Source organism: Magnolia sinica, chromosome 10, assembly GCF_029962835.1.
Source record: "Magnolia sinica isolate HGM2019 chromosome 10, MsV1, whole genome shotgun sequence".
Classification (NCBI taxonomy): Eukaryota; Viridiplantae; Streptophyta; class Magnoliopsida; order Magnoliales; family Magnoliaceae; genus Magnolia; species Magnolia sinica.
Window position 1 is genome coordinate 7760434 of NC_080582.1, and position 18235 is coordinate 7778668.

Here is an 18235-nt window from a genome sequence, read left to right on the forward strand (position 1 = left end):
AGCTTGACCAGCTAGCTCGGCTAGGCTAGGCACGGCTCAATTAGTAGCTCGAACTAGCTCGATCTTTTGAGTTGAGTTTAAGTTCAAGCCTATGAGCTAGTACGGAGATAATATATATATATATATATATATATTTGCAAGATATTTATATTAAGTGAACTCGATCCAAATCGAATCGATTCAAACCAAGTCGAGTTCGAGTCAAGTTTCGAGCAGAGCCGAGTCGAGCTCAGACTCTGCTGGAAATTTTTTCGAGCTTAAAAAATCAACTTAACTCGAATCAAACCCAGATTTGAGTTGAGCTTTTTTGAGTCAAATTGAGCCAGTTAACCGAGCTTACTCAGTTTGTGCACAGCTCTAGGCGTAGGGCTGGACTCCCATGTTACTTTCACACCATTGGAGAAATCAATTGTCACTCATCCTCCTCATCGGTGGCACTAATATACAGCTTCCCAGACCTTGTGGACACCGTATCTCTAGAATCACTTTGATTAAGAAATACTAGTCATCTAATTGATGTCATTCTAATGGATTATAAAAAAGAATAGGGAAAAATCCAATGGTTAATATTATCTTCTTAGTGTAACTTTTGTATTATGTGTTAGACTTTATATGGTTTATCAAATCGTTATTGATATTTGTATATATTTATTCATTAGATTATATTGATATTTTTGAATGTTTCAAGTTTAGAATTTATGAATGTGAATATTTTATGATAATATTTTTGAATGTTTTAAGTTTACAAGAGAGATCGATGTATATTGAAAAGCATGCACATATTGGATTTTTTGCCCTAATTTTTCAGGTGATTATGATGAGATCTATCATAGATCGGCATGATCGGTTTTGTATCCGGTTAGATCATGTAAACCTATATATTGTAGTAGAAATGGATAAGTTGTTGATCAAATGTGATGATCATGAAGACATCAAACACTAAATCATTCACAATGTGTAAATTGAGCCAAATGTGCTTTAAGACCAATTATCTATGTGTGACGGGTCAATTCTAACCCAGTCGTTGTGCAAGTACCTTAATTTGATAGGTGGCTTTTATGTCTTTATTACTCTACGCTACATGGTAATATGTTTGGATGAGATAACACTATACTGTGCATTCTCGAGGCTATGCAAATGCACGCTTATCAGTTGGGTTAAATGCACGCTAGGAAAGTAACCAAGTCAAAGAGATTGGGTCGCAGAGATGGGATGGAAGACCGTTAATCATTGCACAATAGTGGTGATGTACAACAAACTTATCTAAGGTGCAGATTGAATAGTTTGTCGGATTTTATTAGGAATATTAATTTTTGAAAGAATAATTATATATTGTTCAATTATGTTTGGTAAGATAAAATTTGTTCAATATCAAAAATAGACGATGAACATATATTTACACCAATCCAATCCTTCTTTAATGATGGAGGTTCAAGAAAGCATACTTCACCTTCGTTAGTTTTGATATACTGATAACTTGTTGATTGCTTTCTTGTTGAGACATGAAAAAGCCAGATGGGATATTGTTCCCGAGGTGGAAAAACCTCACGAACAATTTCCACCTGAAATTGGAGGTTGTAAAATCTATCACTTGATGTTGAATCGACATTCAAAGGAATACATTGAATGTTAAGAAGGAAATGGTCAACAAGAAATGGAGGATGTAATAAGGTTAATAGGAATCGGTAGCAATAATAGTAGCTGCAAATGAAATAGATACAGAACTTTATAAAAATAAAATAGGTAAGTTTGCATCATGATTACTACATTGGGATTTGTGCACGTGAACAAACGGAATCAAGCGTATCTGATTGGGTTCAGATCAACTGTACAAGACAAGTGGTTAAAGATCGAGACAAATTATTTCTGATTCACTTATAAATTTGGTACAATGCCATCCCCTAAAGAGGATTACAGTCTTTTTAAAGGTCTCACATTCAAGTGTCATTTAATAAACTAAAAAATAAGTTCTAAAAATTAACTTAAGTGTTTTTAACTTAAAATGTTGAATTGTAATTTCGATATAATTTTAAGAATTTTAGTCAAAAGTGAAAAGAAATTCTAATGTCCCACGACTTTCAGCATTTAGCATTCAACATCTGGCATTAAGTGAAAGGTGGGAGTTGAAAAATAAACCTATACTTTTAGTAAAAATTAATTTAAGCACTTAATAATTATAATTTTCCAAACGATTTGAATCCTGTTGAAAATAGGTTTTATCAAACAACACTTGAATCCACTTAATTGGATTGTGTAGATTGATTTCTTTCTATTAGAAAGGAGCGTGGCAATTTAATACATCTCATTACTATCATAATATAAGAGATGTGGGAGTTGGTCTAAATTCCCCCCATTTAGATATTTATAAATATAAATGTAGGATTGTGGTTTTAGATACTTTTCTTTCTAGCCTTAGGTTTAGATAAATTATTTCCTTTCTAGAAAGATCAAATTGAAAGATGTTTTTTTTTTTTTTTTTTTCTTGCGTTTATGAATTTATATTTTTAATGGTTTTTCCTTCCTCTTCGTGTGTGCTCCCTGTAGTGGAAAAAGCTATTGTGGTTATGCGTTTAAGGTAACTTTTTCCTAATATACGTGCTTTTGGTTACACTAAATTAAAGTCGGGTTTTTTTTTTTTTTTTTCACAATCCAAATTGAAAGATAACAATATTGCTACATGAACTGTTGAAGAGTCATCACCATTTTTTGAACAGTGCAAAGGAGCTCTACACGCTTGAAAATCACCCTTTTTATAATTAGAAATGAAATATATATGTCGAAATGCTCACACACAACTAGTTGGACAATTAAAATTGGTCCAACTAGCTGTGTCTTTTAATAAGCAGTTAATGTTAATAAATCTTTTCATATGATCCATGAAAAGAAGTTGTTTGTTTGGGTGGGCCCCATTGTAGCATTAATGTGAAATCCACCCAATCATTAGGTGAGTCACTGTATGTTAGACCCCATGCAAAAAAGACTCTCCCCATCCTTGGTTCACGTGAACCACACAATTGAAAAAAGTGTAGATAGAAAGCTTACCTTCTAAACTCTTTCTCTTGGTGTGGCCTACTTGAATACTTATGGGCCTGATTTTTGGGTACAAGGCCTAACATTTAGTAGGACAGCTAATGGTTGGAGTAGATTTTACGTTCTCATCACGGTCATCTTTGTATAAATCAAGATTGGCGTCTCTCCCAACTGTTTCAATTGGTATGACCCACTTAAATCATTGATAGCTTGATTTTTATTTTTATTTTTTGCTAAGAGCCCAACATGACATTATACATCTCTTAATGATCCCATTGGATCTCTTGAACGTATCATGGTGGGGCTTTTCAAAAAATGAAAGGTGAACGTCTGTCAAACCATTGTTGGTTTCCATAAAATTGTTAATTTCTCTCCAGAACAGTAATAAGTGGATTAGATGTTAGGCAAGCAACAAAGGCAGTGAGTGTTTCTCTAGCGATATGGCCCACCATGATATATGTTCTGTATATCTAGGCCATCAGTCAGTTTTTACATGTCATTTTAGTGCAACCTCCTAAAAATGAGGAAGATTCAAATCTCAAGTGGACCACACCACAGGAAATAATGGATATTGAATGTCAATCATTGAAACATTCCTAGGGTCCACAATGATGTTTATTTTCAATCCAACCTGTTCATAAGGTCACATAGACCTGCATGAAAGGGAAAACATAAATATAAGGTTAATTCAAAATTTCTATGCCCCTAAGAGGTTTTCAATGGTAAGATCTCAATCCACACTAATTTTTATGGGGTGGCCCATTGAGCTTTAAGTGTGCCTTATTTTTGGGATTATACTATAAAATTATCTGGAAAAATGGATGAACGGTGTGAATACAACACATATCATTGGGGCGTACAAAATTTTACCACGTCAACCTGGATGTGAAGCTAGGTGGGGCACACATATTTGTGATAACTTTATCCTGTCCATCTATTTTTTCAGATCATCTTACAATGTGGGCCCAAAAATGAGATAAGTACAAAACTCATGTGGGCTGCACGAGATCATCCCTACTAGGATGGACTGAAATTATATAATAATAAAAATTATCATCGGCCAAAACTTTTGTGGCTGCGTGAATGTTTCAATGGTGGAAATTCAATCCTCACATTTTCTTGTCATGTGGCCCACTCGAGTTTTGCATCTATATCATTGTTGGGTCCATGCCTTAAAATGATCTAGAAAAACCGATGAGCGGGATAGATTTATCACAAACATTGGGGTGGGCCATACCTAGCTTCGTTTCTAGCCGGATGCACAGCAGGATGAGGAGATTGTATTCAAAAGAAAATGGAGTATTTAGAGAAGTTATACAATTGTGATTTATTGGGGAAATCTATCATATGTGTAACAAATCCGGTCTGTTAAACAGTTATTATGGTCCCTTATAAGTATATAAGCATGTGAAATATATAAAATATTATTTTTCTGTAATTAATAGTAAGATATTCTTGTACTAAAAAAATTGGATTGTTAGATGATTCAACTTACATGTGTGGCTAAGTGATTGGTATTATTTACTAATATTTTGCAAATAAAATTGAATTAATATTTCTTATTTGAAAAACAAACTGGATATGTGACATGCGTTCCTATTGTTCCTATATAAAACTTGATGCCATGTACCCTCTCACAAGGAGGCATTATATGTGAATGAAATGAGGGGTTTTTTTTTATTCAATGCATGGCTAGTTGGACCAATTTGAATGGTCCAACTGGCTGTGTATGAGCATTATCAACTGTCATTATCATTATTATTGTGATGCGGTCCTTATCTGCCTCATTTTTAGGTTTTTATCCTAACATTAAAATGAATGAACGGTGTGGATAAAACCCAGACATCATGGCAGCCCGTCAGAGTTTGGGTGGCTTGTGGTTTATAGAAGAGGTTGATATGGGTTTATTGATTTGGATTTGGATGATTCCTTAGCCATGTGGAAAGCTCCTTTCAAACTCGTTATGATTATATTTTGACAGCTCGAGTGCCAGGAAAGTTTTGGACCTGAACCCAAACTCCGTGGGACCCAACAAGTTGTATACGTAAAATCCTCCGCCCCATCAGGTTCTATCCTCAACGATGGAACAAGGAGCTAAAAATCATCTGGATCCACGTCTCAGGTGGGCCACTCCCATTGGTGTGGTCTACAGAGTTTCTTTTCATCAGCAATTTTTGTTTGTAGAACATAGATAATAATATCACCTACTGGATGGAGTGGATTTACATAAACAACATGGTGGGCTAGCTAGAGTATTTTATGGGCCAAACTTAGTATCATATACTCTTGTATGGGTGGGAAAAGGTTTGATGCATGTCAAAGATTGTAAAATGAAATCAGATTTGACCAGCCTAACATGACACTAATATAAAAATGAGTTCATATGTATGTTAGGGTTGGGTCTCCTATTTTCAGGACGAGTGTCGTTGACACGGGGCCATAGCTGATTTTTTATTATTTCCATTTTTATTTTTAGCTTGTTAGTACACCCTCACTGTCAGTTCACACTTCACTGTTAGCCACCCTCACTAGGGAATCGATACCGAGACCTCGGTGTTGAAATAAGGAATCTTTCACTCAATCTACCACTTGAGCTATGAATCAGGGTGTGGGCCATAGCTGATTTGAGTTGTCACCATCCAAGTCAGAGGCGGTATATCTTGCTTGGGTGGTAGACTCTCCGGAGTTTCAACACCCGGTCAAGGGTTCGAGTATCTATGGGTGGTGAAAGCCCACTACGACGTGAGTGTGTAGGGTGTGTGTGCGTGTGTAAAAAAAAAAAAGAAAGTATATCATTGTTGATTTAAGTACTTAAAATTAAATTAAATTAATTTTTTTTTAAAAAAAAGGGTTTATTTATGTTGTAGAGTGGATCACGGATAATTTCATGGGTAAGATGGACCAGAAAAGGCTTGATTGGAGACAGAGATGATCTGGGCCGTCAGAACTTAAAATAGACGTATCTCACAAATCGGAATAAGTTATCGAACGTAAAATATATGATTTTGGGATAGGATGAGCTTCTTTAGCCCCCCAACCCACTACACTGGGTTGCACAAGCCAGATTTGCAAGATACACGTACTATTTCAGAGATGAAAAGTGCTTAGAATAATTTGGAGATGAAAAGTGCGCCCAACATGAAAAGTGCTTGGAATAATTTGGAGAACAACATGGTGAAGCTAAATAGTATTTGTGTTTTCCCTTCATCTAGGTCCGTGACATTATGAATAGTTTGGATGGCAAATAAACATTACAGTGGGCCTTAGGAAGGTTTTAACAGCGGCGTCGTTATCACGGCTGCTTCTTGTGGTGTGGCCCACCTGAGCCTTTAGGGTCATTTCTTAAAATGATCTATTAAAATGGATGGACAGCATGGACAAAATACATACCTGCAGAGGCCCTACCGAGAGAGAGAGAGAGAGAGAGAGAGAGAGAGAGATTTGGAAGTAGGGCTGTCAATGGCCAGTCCTAATCAAAATTTTAAGTAGGCCGGCACGAACAATTCAAATTCGGGACATTTTCGTGCCAGCCTAATCAAGGATAGAACCTGATGGGCAGAATGGATGTTACGTAGAGAGTCCCATTGCTTGGGCTCTTTTACGATCTGCGTAAACAGTCAAGAGAGGATTCGGGTACATTTTCCAAGTGTTTGGTGATTTGTTTACGTGCGTGCATTCGTGTGCATTTCGTGTGATTCTTTATTTCAAGACCGTCAACCAGACTAGCCAACCGGAACACGCGTATCAGAGATCCAAAGGGACAGCATACATGTCAGAGATCTGGGCCATTCATTAGGTAGTGTGCACTATGAAGATGCCACGTGCCAAAGATCAGGGTAGTTGATTCATCAAGGGAGCTGCATATGTTTGTTGAATTTAGACCGTTGGATTTTTATTTATTTATTTCATAACCGCCCAAGTTTGACCTGTCTGGTCTGCAGACCAACATTATTTTCAGTGAATAACCTGGATCTCTAACCTGCGTGCCACCACCTCTCACGAGATGGCCCTTTGTGATAAACATCACAATTAAAGAAAAAAGAAACCTTTGATGCTCTGGCAGAGTGATGGATCATACGCACACACGAAATTACTTAGTGCAGAGGTGCCATACAAGTTGTGAAAATAAACTGTCCAAATTTTATGGTAGCAAGTGTTGTATGTATCATCAACAAAAAATTAAGCTCATTTGATAATCTGAATATCAGATTGGTGGACATTTATTCGCCCGCTAAAAATGAAAATATCCAACGATCCTATTTCCACAAACAAGTGCCCAAAAATCAGAGGTTAGGATTGTCCAAACAATCCCATCTTTGGATTGTGACCTGGTGACAGTGGGCTCCACAATTAAATCAGTTTTATTCGAGTTAACATATGCTAGGTGTACAATTTCTGAGTGCCTGCATATGAATATCACATAACTCCAGAAGTAAATTCCATGTGGCCATCAAGAGAGAATTTTGTAAGTAGGCAAAAGGTCGAACAAGCCCATCTGTTGAAAACTGGCTAGTCCCAAACTCAGACCAGTTTTCAAATAGTTAGCTGACATGGAGTTTGGAACACTTCAAATTATGGCAGGTTGGTCAGTTCCTCACAAGTATCTCTCCATTGATCACCTCACAAGATGGTAACGGTGCAAATGGGAGGATTGCATGTAATTCATCTCCAATTTTAATGGCTGATTGGAGCAGATAAACCACCTCCAGTGTTTTCAGGCCTCCCCATTGTGTTACATACTTGTGGCACATGCATGATTATACCAACCAGGAATCTGGTGGCCTCCGCTATTACTTTGGGCCTGACCAAGAACCACTTTGATTGGACTACTTCAACCATCTGATAACAGATCTTTTCCCACCAAATGAGAGCTGTTACTGATTTTCATCAAAATGCCCCATTGACAGGCTAGGATCGACCAAACATTAGTTTTTCTTCTTCAGTTGACATTCTTTTTAGTAAAATCCTTAAATGATGCCAGACACCACTTTCACACAGAAACTTAATGGGCCAGTTTTAAATAGCCACATTGGTACATAATCTCTTGACATCCATCAAGAGAACTAGCTTGAATGGTCCACATGAATGATACCAAGTGGATTATCCTAATGGCCTGATAGAGGGGAAAAAGGGATGGGTAAAATAAAGATGGGAAAAGAAGTCCACAACTAACCGGCCAAGTCCATTGGGTAGGATGGTTGGGATCATTTGATGAGTGGAATTCTTGTATGCGACCCCTTGTGTGGGAGAATGGAACCCACCCAACTGCGGTGGAATTCTGAAAGTTCTGTTCCAACCCACGTTCTGATGCTTTTAATTAAAGCCAATTGTCTCCGCATGTCTTGGGGTGTTTTCATGCAGGTTCGTAGAGACCCAACATGTGCCCATCGAGGCAACGGACAGCTGCAACCTGCAAGCTTGTTTGAGCCATCTAGAACATCAACTATCATTTTTGGTATATGGCAATGATGGATATTTATTAAAGAGATGCTGATGAGAAATGGCTTACCTTTCCATGAACTTCATGTTTGATGGAACCATCCAGCTTGGCACCTAATGCCATTAGCTTCGTTACAGTGCTGTTAATGTCAGTCACTGTGAAAGATAGGAGCGAAGAGTACCCTTTCTGCATGACAATGTCACTGCCAAGCCGGAATTAGCATTAGAGTTTAATCATTTCCAAAGTCAAAACTACAGATATTGATTCAAGGGTCTTTTTGGTGCCCACCTGAGGGTAAAATCGGCATATCAGGTATCATGTAATCAATGACCGATGCCAATACGTCTCTGCCAATATGTCCAATTTTTGGACGAAAACAATATGAAAAAACCCCACCAAATGTAATGAAGCATGTTAATCAACATTTCTGAACTCCACTCTCAAATGTGGGCTTTAAACAAGTGAATCAAAAGGTCATTGGTGAAACTCGGCCATATTTGTTGGCACCAAAATGGATACATATCGCTTTCAGATGATATTTCAAGCATATATCATGGAGTAAAATTATTGCTGCTGGCTCCGAGCTTTCTGAACCATGAATTTGGGTGAAACTTGAAGAGCTCAAATGCAGATCCACAAGCTGTCGAAGCAAATAAAAAATCTGGAAAAACTAAGAAATGTATGTTCCCTGTGCTAATCTTTGATGGAATCAAAATCTGGATTGCAAAATCAGATTTCAATCCATTGTCACACTCTGACCAAATTCCATGGGGACAGCATCCAGGACAGAAGCCACGCCAACTGCAATTTTTGGCAGTATGCCAAGCTACCTAAATGTTCGTCTCAAAAGTCTCATGAAGTATTTTCCAAAGTTCATCGACTTGTGTTTCTGTTGAAATGAACCAGTCGACCATGAATAAGCATTCAATGATCTGGTTAACACCCAGCGACATTAAAACCAATTGTCCAAGTTCTCCGTTAGTGATTTACAGGGAACTTCATGCTGTGCACAGAGTTTGTACATGTGGGACCCATGGTTTGGTGATCCAGATCAGTGAACCTATGCCTACCATCATGAATGGACCATGCTCAGAAACTCTTCTCAATCAGACAACTCTAGCCTTTTGTTTGTTGGCATTAGAATGCATGATTTAAGAAGGAGAAGATCCACATTCAACGGAAAAGGGGCGAAAGATTGTACAGCTAGGATCTTCCAATTCGGGAGACTGGATGTCTAGCCTTTTGTTTGTTGGCATGGGAATGCATGATTCGAGAAGAAGAAGATCCACATTCAAGGGGAAGAGGGCCAAAGATTGGATGGCTAGGATCTTCCAAATTGGGAGATTTGGGGGGCACGGTCCATCCATGATGGGCCCGTCATATTAATGGCTTGGATAAGCCCATACACATGCAAACTTTGTGTGCAACAGAGAAGTTCTTCGTTAATTTCTAGCAGAGAACTCTAAAATCAAACTAGACAAATAGCAAAGCATGGCAGTCTTGCTTTTATCTAATTTGTGGTTTTCTCCAAAAGTGACAGTCTTTATCTCTATTCTCTACTGACGTACTAGTTTAAATGTCAGCAGTTTCATGAAGTCATGGAAATGGAGTTACTTTTGTAGGCTATAGAACCATCCCAACTAAAACAGAGAAATATTTTTATGAAGAAACTCGATGCATGAAAATTAAAATTGAAAAGTAGAGAATTTGCTAAACCATCCTAGAATGTGCAGGGCCTCTAAGATGTGTGCGTCAGGTGGGCCCATGGATGCCCTGGTCAAAGATAACCAGGCAGGTCAGATGTGTATGCAAAACGTGGGCTATTGGCAATTATTTTAAACCGTCCATTGTTTGGGTGCATAGCCCACCTGATGAATTGATCGACCTGGTTTACAGGACACATCATATGCAGTGGGGCCAACCTTGTGCATTTCTCAGATGTCCGCCATATGCCAGGATGGCATGGTGCCATGTACAGGTGTGTGAGAGTTTATCAAACCTCTAAAAATACATTATATAAGCCAGAAAGCTAGCTACAAACAACAAAAAGCTCTGACTTGAGCAATGGCCAGCAGACAATTTCTATTATTGTTTTCTTGAATGAAAACACAATTAGCATTATAAAATTTAAAAACACACTTAGCAATTTTTTTTTCCATCAAAGTTAAAAAGAAAAAGTACAGACTAAACAGACTGACAAAAACAAATTAAAAATATATATATACTGTTTTCCACTAACGAAAATCGTAAATATACTATGTGATTATATCTTGTCTACCAAAGCCTTTGGCACTGGTAGTGATGCCGACAATCAGATTCAAGGCCAGCAAAGCCATAAAAGCTAGTGTAGCCACACATCTTTTCTTACTTGCATTATTGTTTTGTTGGTACCACACAGCTCATCATCACCATCATCATCTTTGAACCAGTAGTCAATTCTGAAGCTGCAAAAATCTTCCTCACCAATATATCTAGCTTCAAACAGTCGCCTTTAACATCATCAATGCCCTTTTCTTGGCAGTTTTCAGAAGAAAACCAATGATACAACCATTTGAGTAGTCTAAGCTAAACTATCACACTATATTGTTGTTGACCCCAAAGGAATTGTAGTTTTTGGAAAGAATTTTACAATTACTACATTCAAAAAAAAAAATTTGCCACCATTTCCTTCCACTTCTGTGTTTTCCAGCTGCATCAACAATAGCATGAAAAAGGCATGGAATGACAGATGATAGATTGACCACCACTACAAGGAAAACCAATCATCGATGCACCACCAGTAGGGTTGCAACTTGGGTTCAGGTCAATGAGCCCGACTGACCAATTCTTCATTGTTCCTACACATGATGCACATATTGGGAAAGGCCATCTTCTGTTTCTTTAGATTTTATTAAAAATCACATTTGTTGTTGCAACACAATGAAACTGCTTTAACCTTAGAGGATAAGGGCTTCCCACACCCAAAGTACATGGTGGACCTGTACCAAGAAAAAGGACTTGTCTGAAAATATGCCATTAGCGGACCAAAACTCCATACTTCCTTGCCACTGACGACATCGACATGCATGTCTTACAACTTTCTTAGAAGATAAGTGAAAAACCCAATTACCTGTTGAAAATATTTATCCTCATCCTGATATTCCTCCCCCCCCCGACCTCAATGCAATATTGAATCTTTGCATCTTTCCAAAAAAAAAAAGAAGGGTCAATAGCTAGGTCATAATTCCTGGGAAGATGCCACTAAAGTGGACCTGAGAAGCTTCGACGCACAATGCCTTCATCACCATGACCAACAAGCCACATGTGTTGGGCATGGGTTACCAATAGAATTACCATTGGAGTTAAGTTTGATTATCTTAAGAGGACAAGGAGCCACCTTGCACAAGTGGTAGGCTGACTCCTATTAACAAACTTAGTTGCACGATCCTTCTAACCAGGTGTCGCTTCCGCTTCAAATTGTGCTCTCACTCCCACTTCTTAGATGTTTATATGCTCTAACTGATGTTTCCCCACTCCTGAACCTGAATCCATCAGCAAAGTGCAAGTAACGATAAACATTTCCAAGGACCCCTTTGAGCTACTAATGGACACAAAACTCTTTAAACGCCAAAGCCCAAGAGATGATGCAACCTCATGACAATATTCTTTAATTTTCCCTTTTCTTGACAGGCAGCACTTTTTCATTTTTGTTGAGAAATTTCCTATTAGTCATCTTTTAGTTGCACTCTATTTACACTTAACCAGCTAGCAAGACAAAGTAATCCTTCTTCACATAAATGGGAACTTTATCGCAACCTACCACATAATACGCGCTCTGCATTTGGATGCACTATCGAATTGAATTGTGACAACTAGTCTAACAAAGTTGAAACAACCAAATTGTCATAACATTAGCACTATTATTGAAGGACTGAGTTCAAAATTAATTACATTACTTTCAAGTTGGAGTTGAAAGGTCGAGTGTTTTCCTCATTATCAATACTAGGAAACGAGATTGCACCAACTTGGTCATTTCCACTTGTTTAAACCAGCTGCTGGAAATTTAATTCACTCGTGCATCCAAACACTGACTTAGGCCTTATTTGGTTGCCATTTCAAATAGCAGTATTCAGATCCTTGTACGTTAATATGCTCCGATGCAAATTCATTGTGCTAGAATATATTTCATGGTATGGTAAATGCATTGTTATGAATTCACTCAGCAATGCGATGTGTTCAATGCAGTTACAAGAATTACAACGCTAAAAGTAGTCAACAAGCATTGGAATGATGTGGGAATCAAAACTATCTGCAAAGAATCATGTGCTGAGATTAATGAAAATTAAACTACAAATCAGTCAGTAACAACAACCCCCCTTCCAAAAAAAGAAAAACCAATAAACATCTGTGACAAAAACATAGAAAGGCTAAGAATCGAAATGCACCGAAACTAAGAGAGAGAGAGTTCAGGAAATTGAAAGACCCATCTCAAATTCCAATCTGTACCAAATGGGTTTCAGCTCCTTTATATGATAAATCATTCCTCCAAACATAAATCGCATCTCTCTCTCTCTCTCTCTCTCTCTCTCTCTCTCTCTCTCTCAATTATATGTAAATAGATTCTTTTCCTTAAACACGGATAATGAAAGAATAAGAGAGAATAAATTAAAAAGGAAACGAGTAGAGAAGGGAAGGCACCTGCTTGATTGCATAAGGGCCAGCTTCAACGGACCGGATTGAAGCTCAGCCCACCTAAGGGTACAAACGTTGACGCTGAAATCGAGGCCTTCCGAGTAGAAACGAGCGGCTCTCGGGACATCTTTGTGGAGTTGAAGAACCCATCTGAAAGAGGCCATCTTACTGCAGAGTTGCACTTCTCAGAGCTCTGCTACGTCCGCACGTACCAACAGCGAAATATGTCTTAGACATTTAAATTCCTTGTATCATTTTCATCGGACAACGGAATCCTGATCATATTTATCTCCTTAGGAATAAATAGGAAGCAAACATTTTCGCAGACACTGCGTTCCAGCCAAACGCCAAGGGCCTTTTTCTAATTTCTTCTCTCCTTCCCTTCTCCGTTTTATTATTTTTATTATTATTATTTTCGGATGCTGATTCCTATTCTGGGAAACGGATTGGCTACTCCTGGGTAGGGGTGGGCATCAAGCTGAGTCAAGTCGAGGTGGGCCAAGCTTAGCTCGGCTTGTCCATGATGTACTCGAGTTCGAGCTCGAGCTCGGCCTTGAGCTCAACATTGAAGCTTGGCTTGTTTGACAAACCTGTTGAGTCGAGCTAGTGGTTTGAGTCGAGTCAAGTTTACCTCGAGCTCGAGCTTTTTCATATGTTAACCATTTGGGCTTTTGATCTTTTCATCAAAGAAGCCAATAGACTATCCAGTAGCCACTTCTTGAAGAGGACAGTTACGTTAGTTGTTTGTGCTAGTGATCTTTCCAGAGAATCAGTCAGTAGAATATCAATGATATCATTACTGATCTTTCCATAGAATCAGTCAGTAGAATATCAATGATATCATTACTGATCTTTCCATAGAATTAAGTTTGTAAAATATCAATGATATCATTACCTCATTTAGATATGAGAAAAACATTGTTGATGGTACCTCAATTCATATTTAAGAAAAACATTGTATAAGTTTCACAATCCTAGTTATGAAATCATGACTGTGGATTTGATTAAGTAAAAAAAAATAAAAATCAACAATGGACACTCAGATTGGGCATTTATTTGTGATCTTACAATAATGGACACTCAGATTGGGCATTTATTTGTGATCTTACAATAATGGACACTCAGATTGGGCATTTATTTGTGATCTTACAATAAGTGGGGCCAGTAAGATGTCCTGGGTTAGATTGGGCATTTATTTGTGCTTGAGATCTTTCCATCAATTGGGCCCAAAAGTACATCCACTGGCTACATCTTGAATATGGATAGTCGAATTGAGGATTGATGCTTGTGCTACGTGCTAACCGAGTCGGGATTGACGAAAATCAATGGATAAAAAAAGGAGGTGAGTGCTAACCGAGTCGGGATTGACGAAAATCAATGGTCTTCTTCGCTCGGCGAGATCGATCGGGCAGGCAGTGGGCAGGCCGCAGCAGACAGGCAGCGTGCTGGTCGTGCGCCGGTGGTGGTGGTCCGGTGGATTGCTGCTGGTCGGGCGCCGGGCGGGCGGGCGTGCGGCGGGTAGAGAAAGAGAAGAAAGGGAAAGGGGGTGCGTGCGGGGCAGCGTGCTGCGTGCTGGTCTTGCTGGAGGGTGGAGAAGACTGGTGGTGGGTGGTGGTGGTCCGGGCGGGCGTGCGGCTGGCAGCGAGTAGAGAAAGAGAAGAAAGGGAAAGGGAAAGGGTTGGGGGTGCGGTCGGGCAGACTAGATAGGAGGCGGATTGCGTACCGAGTAACTCATTACCCTTAGCGTACTGAGTAAACTGTGTGGGGTCTGCTGTTATTTATTTATTTTATCCACTCCGTTAATCCATGTTAACAGATAATTTTATGACTAGATCCCAAAAACGAAGCAAATTGAAATTTCAAGTGGACCACACTACAGGAAACAGTTTGATTGAACCTCTACCTTTGAACATTTTTTTGAGGCCAAAGAAGTTTTGGATCAAGCGGATGTTTATGGTTTCTCTTCATTCATGTCTTTATGGTCTTATGAACGGGTTGGATGACAAATAAAAATTAATTTAGACCCTAGAAAGGTTTCAACTGTGGAAATCATTATTCCATACTGTTTCCTGTGTAATGGTCCACTTGAGCTTTGGATTCACTTTAGTTTCGGTATCAACCCTTAAAATTATCAGTAAAAATGGATGGATGGTGCAGATAAACTACATACATTAACAGTGGGCCCAACTGAGTTTACTCAGTACGATAAAAGCGTTCTGAGTAACTCAATACGCAATCCGATTTCGACTAGATAAGGGTTTCTTCTCTAGTTTTTTTATTTTTTTATTTTTTATTTTTTTTATGTATATATAAATATATATATATATATATATATATATATATATGTGTGTGTGTGTGTGTGTGGGGATCATCCCAACTTACAAAATTACTTAAATTTCTTTTGCAACATCTACCCCATCAGTCAGATGCACCATTCTATCATGGGCCTAGGTCTAAAAAATAGAGTCAATCTGTGACCTGTGTGGGTCACACCACATACAGAAGTGGGGAGGGGCCGTACACCATTAAAACATTCATAATCATTTTTTGGGCCCACTGAGATGTGGTTTGCAAATCCAGCCCATCCATTATGTGTGTCCCACTTGTATGAGGGTTCAGACCAAGTTTCAGTAGTATTCAAAACTCAGGTGGGCCCCACAAAGTGCTTTTATATGTTTTAACGGTGTCTTCACATGATTTTAGATGGTTTGGCCCACCTGAGTTCTGTATACGGCTGATTTTTAGGGCATCCCATAATTTAGAGGGGACCCATCAAATGCACGGTGTTGATGGTGGACATGCATCACGGTGGGGCCCACACAGCTCAACCTCATGGGAGCCCGTGAGCTCGAGCGCATAGTACCTTTTCCCTATATATATATATATATATATATATATATATATATATATATAAGAAATGCTCACACACAACTAGTTGGACCGTCCAACAGTCCAACAAGCTGTATAGTTTAAGCATAAATTAATGATAATAAATGCTGCATCCGGAAAGTTATTTCAAAAAAGAAAAATGACTTACCCACTTTGATTGGCCCCACCACGGTGTTAATGGGAAATCCACCCCAATCATCATATGATTCTCCTCACACTGTACCCATGGTGTGAAAATCAGCTCTATCCATGGTTAAGGTGGACTATACAACTGAAAACAGAATATGGGAAGACCTTATCCTCCAAATCGTCTCTCTTGGCATGGCCCAGTCGAATCATGTATAGGCATGATTTCTTGGACATCAAGCCTAACCTTTTGTATGGCATCTAATGGTTGGAGTGGATTTCCAAGGTTCAACAGGATGGGCCTTGTAAAAATCAAGGGTGGACGCATTTCTCATTTGTTTCCATTTGGTATGGCCCAGTTAATTCACAAATTAGCCTAGATTTTTTTCTGTGGGCCCAACATTGTATTATACATCTAATGATTGGAGTGGATCTCACACACATATCACAGTGGCGCATTAAAAGATGAAAGGTTGAAGTCTGTGAGGCACTCGTTGGTTGCCAGAAAATTGGTAATTACCGAGAATGGACGGGAGTAATCATGTGTTACCTGGGTAACACAGCGAGGGGTGCTTCCTTAACCGTGGGGCCCAATTTGATATATTTGTTGTATATCTACGCCATCCATCAGTTTTAACAAATCATTTTAATAGATGGTCCCAAAAATAAAACAGATCCAACTATCAAGTGAGCCCCATCACAGGAAATAGTGAACATTGAATGCCCATCATTAAAACCTTCCTAGGGCATACTGTAATGTTTATTTTCCATCCAACATGTTGATAAGGTCACTTGAAACTGGATGAAGGGAAAAGACAAATATCAGTTTGATCTAAAACTTTTATAGCCTAATGAATTTTTAACGGTCAATCACCACTCTTTCCTGTGGTGAGGTCTGAATCGACATTATTTTTCAGACCATAAGCTAAAGTAAGCTGAAAAAAGTGTTTTATGGTGTGGATATACAGCAAATGAATCAAGGTAGGCGCCATGGTCAGAAACACCTACCGCAGATTACCCAGGTACATCTGATCGCAATTGAATAGTGAACTCGCACGTAACATAGTTGGCGTGGCAAATTCTGTGGGCCCCTATGTATTATATCCACACCATCCATTCAATTTCTCATATCATTTTCGGGTATAAGACAATAGCTAATGTGGACCACACCACAAAAACCAGCAGGACAATAACGCCCGTCGTCAAAACCTCCCTGGACCCTGCCAGATGTTTATTTGCCATCCAACTTATTCATAATGTTACGCAGACCTAGAGTAGGAAAAACAATAAATATCAATGAGATCCAGAACTTCCGGCACCCTAACAAGTTTTCAATGGTGGGATTTATTCCTCACTGTTTTCTGTGGCATGGCCTACTTTATCTTTGGATTTCCCTCATTTTAGGCCTCATGCCCTAAAAATGTTGGGGTAAAATAGATGAATAGCGAGGATATAACACATACATAATGGTGAGGACCATGTAGCTTTGCCACATCAACACATTTGGCTGTGTTCCCCGCCTTGCCAACCGAGTCTTTCTCAGAACCAATGCACACCTTTCATCTTTTGATGTGGCCAACCATGATGTTTACATGAGATCCACTCTATCATTGGATGTCTAATTCCATATTAGACCCAGAGCCAAGAAATCATGCTGATCTGTAAATGAAGTGGACCATATGAAGGGAAACAATTTGGAGGATAAGCTTTTTCTAGGCACTATTTTCTACCGTGTGGTCCACCTTATTTATAGATGTGGCTGAGTTTTTGCCCCTATCACCAATATGGGGTGACTCATTTGATGGTTGGTGTGGATTTCACATTAACTCCACCGTGGGTCCCACCCAAGCCATCAAGTCCTTTTCCTCTTAGAAACAACATTCCCCAAAACAAATTTATTAAACAAAAAAAATACAAGAAGTTGATCACTCCTTTGTTATATTTATGCCAGAGAGAGAGAGAGAGAGAGAGAGAGAGAGATCCCCAGTTTTGAGTGTAAGAAGCTCACTAGCACCCTTGTACGATCATGGTTCTCTTTCTCTTTTCTATAATGTGTTTGAACACTAGATTTTAATCTTA

The 18235-nt window shown here is 38.8% G+C and overlaps 1 protein-coding gene across 4 annotated transcripts; it reads right to left on the minus strand.

Moving 5' to 3' along the window:
• Positions 1-1269: 1269 nt before the first annotated feature.
• On the minus strand, positions 1270-14836 carry LOC131257900 (uncharacterized). 4 transcript variants are annotated; one of them, XM_058258833.1, is made up of 5 exons: positions 14496-14836; positions 13148-13416; positions 8540-8672; positions 8204-8447; positions 1270-1562 (listed from the first exon to the last, which is right to left on the minus strand). In XM_058258833.1, the coding sequence occupies exons 2-4, from the start codon at positions 13303-13305 to the stop codon at positions 8235-8237; spliced, it is 504 nt and encodes a 167-aa protein (XP_058114816.1). In that variant the 5' UTR covers positions 13306-13416; positions 14496-14836; the 3' UTR covers positions 1270-1562; positions 8204-8234. The 4 variants fall into 4 exon arrangements, with proteins under 4 accessions (XP_058114816.1, XP_058114815.1, XP_058114814.1 ...); XM_058258832.1 differs by lacking the exon at positions 1270-1562 and having other exon boundaries at positions 7945-8447; positions 13148-13386; positions 14496-14835; XM_058258831.1 differs by lacking the exon at positions 1270-1562 and having other exon boundaries at positions 7945-8447; positions 14496-14834.
• Between the last annotated feature and the right edge of the window lie 3399 nt (positions 14837-18235).

Excerpts from the sequence above, each read along its gene's own strand:
- LOC131257900 (XM_058258833.1), bottom strand. The coding sequence starts at position 13,305 with ATGGCCTCTTTCAGATGGGTTCTTCAACTCCACAAAGATGTCCCGAGA. Across the intron at positions 8,673-13,147 it reads GCCCTTATGCAATCAAGCAG|TGACATTGTCATGCAGAAAG; the intron begins GTGCCTTCCCTT and ends CCGGCTTGGCAG. Across the intron at positions 8,448-8,539 it reads AACATGAAGTTCATGGAAAG|CTTGCAGGTTGCAGCTGTCC; the intron begins GTAAGCCATTTC and ends GGCTCAAACAAG.